The sequence below is a fragment of the Numida meleagris genome, chromosome 6 (genome assembly GCF_002078875.1).
Source record: "Numida meleagris isolate 19003 breed g44 Domestic line chromosome 6, NumMel1.0, whole genome shotgun sequence".
Classification (NCBI taxonomy): domain Eukaryota; kingdom Metazoa; phylum Chordata; class Aves; order Galliformes; family Numididae; genus Numida; species Numida meleagris.
This window is the reverse complement of record NC_034414.1, coordinates 58,350,573-58,356,572: the sequence shown is the minus strand read 5'-3', so window position 1 is coordinate 58,356,572 and position 6,000 is coordinate 58,350,573. Positions and strand designations below refer to the sequence as shown.

The following is a 6,000-nucleotide window of genomic DNA, read 5'->3' as shown; positions in this document are numbered from 1 at the left end:
GAGCGGGCAGCGCGGAGCCCCTGAGGAGAAGCGGTGCTGAGGCAGAGCGGGCGGGGCCAGGAGGGCAGGCGGCAGTTCCCAGTATTGCCCGCGGCACGCACAGAGCGTCGGCCGTTCGTACCGCGTTCCTCGTCCAGTCCAACCTTCCGCTGCTGCTGCGCTCTCCAACAGCCCGGGCCAAACTGCAGTAGCGCTGCCTGCCGATAGCCCCTAAAGCCATCCCCTGCGTTGTGATTGGTCTGTGCTGCTGTCACTGATGGGCAGGCAGGCCTCACCCAGTTTGTAATTATGAAACATGGCCACCACAGCAGAGGGGCTGCCTCCACCAGGAGGATGGCTGCGGGTGCTCGGTGGGCTGCCTGGCACATGAACTCTTCTGGCTTTGTGAGTGGTGACAATTCGAGGTCCCTTCCATCCCTTGCAATTTTGTTATTCTGCAAGTAGGTGGTCTTGCAATTGCAAGGCTACAGAGAGCAGGAGGGATGAGCACGGCCGTGCCAAGTATTCCTGCCCACAGGGTTCTTAGTTCTGTTGGTTGCAGTTCTTCGCCTATTCCTTCCAGATTTGCTAAGGCAAATATCTCTGAAAAAGTGCAACTTGAATGAGCTAGGAACACGCCAACTCTCATTTGCTTCCAGGCTGTCGATTCGGAGCTGCTTTCTGATTGGCTCTGCATGGCCTTTTGGAGCTGGATAAAATCAGCGGCTAGTCTATTGGAAAAAAAAAATGGCTTTAATTGCAAGTACCCATACAAAGGAAAGCTGTGATTCATGGTGATAAAGGACTAGCTGCGGCAGTTGGTCCCAATGTGGTGATAGAAACCAGCACAGCATTTTGGCACACTGGGTGCCTGTGGGATGGTGAGCAAGTTCTGTGGCTGGGGCTGTTAAGTCTTATTTTAACCACCTCAAGCAGCTGAACCCTTTGCCTTGTAAATAAAGTAGCATCTTGCAGTCTCCTGGTACATGTAATCAGTATGTATTGCTCTATGTGTATACGTTATTTCTTGATGTATAATTGGAACTGTGTAAGCAAGAAAGCCAACTAATGTTTCTGTAGTGCTAATTGTCAAACTCTTTTTCTCCTTCAAAGTCCCACCCAATCTGACTGTTCCTCAAGAGAAGTCCCCCCTGGTCACACGAGAAGGAGACACGATCGAGCTGCAGTGCCAGGTGACGGGGAAGCCCAAGCCCATCATCCTGTGGTCCCGCGCCGACAAGGAGGTCGCAATGCCGGATGGCACAATGCAGATGGAGAGCTACGATGGCATCCTGAGGATAGTGAACGTGTCTCGGGAGATGACAGGCACCTACAGGTGCCAGACCAGCCAGTACAACGGGTTCAATGTGAAGCCCAGAGAAGCTTTGGTGCAGCTCATCGTGCAGTGTGAGTAGATCCTTAGTTTCTTTTCTTGCGGTTTTGCTGAGAATAAGAAGTTGATGTGTTTCTCCCTTATATAAGCAGCATTGAGAGTCTTAACAGTTGTTACTTTTTGGATGCTGTGCTGTTTGGCTCTGCAGCTCTTTGAATTCATGGTTTCAATGTAAATGTAGAAACAAAAATGGCATGGAAGTCCCATCTGTGTTTAAAAAAAAAGTGCAGGGCCATGATTATTTTCCCAGTGCTTAGCTCTAAATTTCTAGACACAAAAACAAGCATATGAGGTAGGAGAACATATTTCTATAAATGCAGGCCGGATACTGATCTCGTTTGGTCAGAATGTAAAACAAGAAAGAAAAAATGAAAGCAAGCGCTGCTCCATCTCAGCTGATCTGCAGGCAGGTCTGCATGGCCTCTTCTGACTCTGAATATGAATTGTCATGTGAGAAACATTCAGAATCAACGATTTCTCATCAGGCAAAGATCTTTGTGAAGCAACAAATTTATTCATTATTGCAGTAATGGGCGTACACCCCCTTAATGGCAAGGGAGAAATTGGGCAACTTATCACTGAAATCCACTCCATTAAGTACCCTCTCTCCGATGCAGGTGATACCTCTCCTGTTGCTCACTGGTTGAGCATATCAAGCTCACAATCTTCCCAACATGTTTGCTAAAACATTTTTCCGTATCAGTTTGTCACCCACCTGTTGTTCTTTCATTTTTCAATGGGGAACAAGTGAAAAATGCATATTAGGCACCCCCTGTTTCTCAAGGGGGACGGAGGACAATGCACGCTAGACTCTCCCTCCCTATTACCTTGCTGTAGTCTAGGTATTCTGACAACCAAGCTACATGACGAACTTACTCTGCCCTGTACTAAGCTGTGCCCCAATGATTCGTTGTGAACAACAACCCCTGCAGCCATTTTATAAGAAAGTTTAGCAAAATTCTGTTCCTTAGTGTTAGAATTGTTCTACTGCGAAAACACAACCTACTTCTCACAGTCAGCATCAGGAATGGGAGGGAAAACAGAAGGGGAAATCAGTAAATTTGGAAACGCTCAGTGTTTGTTACTGGAAAATGAAAAGTCTGGTTTGATGATGCTTATGGGGAACAAGGAGCTGTTCTTTATGGCTGCGTGTCTGATAAAGATGTTTGCTTCCATTTGTTGAATTGTTGCTGCTTATTTTCACCCGCTTGTAGAGTGACTTGCGCAGTGCGCATTTGTTCCAGTTTCAGATGCCCAAGTGTAAGGGCAGATTCTCTTTTTAACTGCGCTCCGTGCTCAGCCCAGCTGACCTCATTTGAGACCTTCACTGATGAGACAGGCAATGTACGTAGTGATTACTAATACTTAACTGATCTGATTTTTTCAAAGTCTGCTGTGTAGCAAATCATTTCTGCCCTTGATGACACGTTGTGGTATCTGCTTTGCTTCCATCAGTGCTGCTTCCTGGTGCAGTGGCACGGCTTTCTGTCGTTGCATGCTTCTGTCCCAGCCTGCAGAGAGAGAGCTGAGCCTGCAGCAGTTGATGGACTTCCCCAGAGCCATGCTGCGTTCATCTAGGTGTGTTCATCACCCCACCTGCACCAATGTGTCTCCATTTGGTGCAGAGGTGTCCTTGCCTCCTTGCCTCAAGGTGGCAGGGAATGGCATGAATCTTAAATATCCCACAACAAGCTCTGTCTTTCCCTTTTGAGTATAAAAGCACTGCAGGGTGGGCCATCTCCTAACCGTGGCACTCTTGCAGGACGTGCCTTGTAGCAGAAAGGACTGGCTCCGGTGTGCATGGGCTGGGCCAGTCTCCAGCTGCTCTGCCTTAATCCAGAGCTGCAGTAGCACTAGGAAGCCCTTGGTGACACAATGATTTTTACTCTTATCATTATTACTGAGATCACGGTTATTCTCATGATTATTTTTGCAGTTGTTATCGCCAGGGCTGCTGCTGATGACATGCAGTTTCTCTTTCAGATCTCCTGAAACAGGCGGTCATTATATCTGTTTGATTCTAGCCGCACAAAAAAGGTGATTAACAGAAAGTAAACAGAATGAAAAGGTGGAACAAGTAAGACACAAAAGAGCAGAGGATACGATATGAAGACATGTCCTGTGAATGGACATGTCACCTGGGCACAGGTGGTTTGAGGGTGACAGAGGTGGCAGTGCCATGCCCTACATCCCCATGGCATGGATGGTGTCAGAGAACAGTGATCACTGCCGGGGGAACGCAGCAAGCAGCAGCATGGAACTACTATGTGGCTTCTCAGTGGCTGGAGTTTATCAGGTGTGTGCCTGGGGCTGGGTGTGCTGTATTTGAGCTACCATAGCTTTCCCGGAACATTCCTATGCCATTCATTTCAAACATTAAAAACTCAAGAAAAGTTTACTCACTGTAGTTGTACATTGAAGAAAATCAGAGTCGTGAAAATTTGCTGTGATGCTTGCCAGCCCACTGTTCCTGAAACAATGGGCTGGGACAGCTCAGGAGGACAGCGGCAGGGTTCCTTATGAGGCTCAAAGAGCAACAGCCATGGGTGAGAAAGGTAATAATGTGCACGAGTTTCAGATAGCTTGGATAGCTTTCATGTATGTAGCCATCCAGTTTATATTCTCTTTTTGCCAGAGTACATCCTCTTTTCCATATGGCTGTGTGGAGTCCAGCCCGGTTACAGCATCCTGCTTGGGGCTGATCACAGTGCTGTTTGCAGGCAGGGAGCGTGCATGGTGGAAGCTTCTTCAAGTCATTTGCTTCAAGCACTGCTACACCATTTAGGGAGGGTGTTCTGAATAAAAGCTCTGGAGGTAAAGATGCTCTAGCATTCCCAGCTGGGACAAGTCGGCTGCAGTGTCCCAGTGCCACCCTTTGCTTCTCCCATCGGACACCAAGACTATCTTCTCTCAGTCTGTCCCTAGGAGCATTAGGAGTCCTGACAAGCCCTGTTTCATGTGTTTTCAGCTAATAAAAGTAGTTTCCAGCTTTGCTTTTTTTTCTTTTCTTTTCATCTTGAAATCCTCAGAAGCTCAATTCAGTGGGGGAAATGGAAGAGCAAGTATTCAGAAGCACTCCTGATATGGCTCAGTATAACAGATGTGACGTGTCCCATGTTTTGCTTTGGAAGACTTGATTTCATGGAATCATAGAGTATCCCGGGTTGGAAGGGACCCATAAGGATCTTGGAGTCCAACTCCTTGCTTCACACAGGATCTCCCAAAAATCAGATCATAAGGACCATTTCAAGTCGCTGAAATTCAGAGACTCTGTACTGTTTATCCAGTCATTTATCCTGGTTTCCACTCCAAAGCCTATAAGCAGGTGCTATGATTTGCTGCAGCAGCAGGGAGGCAATCATGCATTTGTTTTGAGAGGAAGGGATGGGTGACTGTGGGTTGTGGGGAATGTTGCCCTGAACCAGTCCTTGGTGGACCCAGTGGGAGGACTCCTGCTGACTCCCAACAGCATCCATTACCTGGTAGGTGCAGTGCTTGCACTGCTGTCATTTTACTGTATTTTATGGAGGAGAAAGCTCGCTCTTATGTATTTTTAGCACCACATTAGATGCAGCAATTCATGTGTTCTGGTGAAGATGAGAGATACAACTTGGAAATGGTTGTAATGAACAGGAATATAACAGGCATTTACAGAAGAATTTTCTTTAATCTGTCCTGATTTAGATTCCTACGTACTTTATTCAGATCCCAGTGAGTGACAATTCGGAGCTGAATGGACAAAGCAGATGCTCTGTAACACTTTTTTTTTTCTTGTGGGAGAAAAGTGCACGTGTCCACATCGACTTCAGCGTTGTTTCCACATGCAGCATAGCATTTATTCAATTGTCATAAAAATCAGTTCTTCAGTAATTTCGTAGTATTTATTTTATATCCTTCTATCAGTTACAAAAGGGAAATATACTTACTGAAACACTTATTTATGTATTAGCTCGTTGCTTTTGGTTCGTATGTGGTGCGTGGGTGTGTGATGTGGTTGTGGAACCTTGCAGCTGTACACAGTCTTGTTCTCAAGAGTGCATGAAGAGTTTCTGCTGTGGGAGGAAGACTTTCTGTCTCTGTTCTGGAGGGCAAATCTTTCAGCATTCCTCAATTCAAATTTCAGGACTGTTGCTACGAATAAACGCAAAGGTAAAAGCATTTTCTTAATTTGACCTCCTCTTAGTCCGTCCTTCCAGTTTCAGAAGGCAGAGTTTTGCCTTTCTTCTCTTCTCTTTTGCTCCTCTTTCCCTACCTTCCCTTTATCACCACACTCACTAGTGTTGGCTTCCCAGACTGTGATTTCTCTAGAAAAATAGCTGCTTTCTTTGCTTTTCCACAGTTTGGCTTCAAGTCACGCTTAGAACTTTAGCCATTTCCGCTCTAATTCTAAAAAACTGTATTAGAGAAAAGCAAAAGTATCATGGGAAACAAGAAGTGAAGGAAGACTCGGCACCCTGGGCCCCTGTCTGTTGGACAAGGCGTTGATGTAGGCTGTGGTTGGTGTGCTTGGCGGTACTCTTTGTCACAAAGTGGTTGTGAAAGGGTAAAGTACAGAAAAGAAGATATTCGTTTTGAGGACTAATGGAATAGGCTCGTGAGAGGAATGTAATTGAGAACCCGAATGATCT

The 6,000-nt window shown here is 46.2% G+C and overlaps 1 protein-coding gene across 1 annotated transcript in view; it reads left to right on the top strand.

The window, feature by feature from the left end:
• MDGA2 (MAM domain containing glycosylphosphatidylinositol anchor 2) overlaps window positions 1–6,000 on the top strand; it is a 209,742-nt gene that overhangs the window by 106,827 nt on the left and 96,915 nt on the right. The window contains exon 8 of the mRNA XM_021403380.1: window positions 1,093–1,386. Coding sequence (XP_021259055.1) covers window positions 1,093–1,386 — 294 coding nt within the window. The remainder of the gene's footprint in view (window positions 1–1,092; window positions 1,387–6,000) is intronic.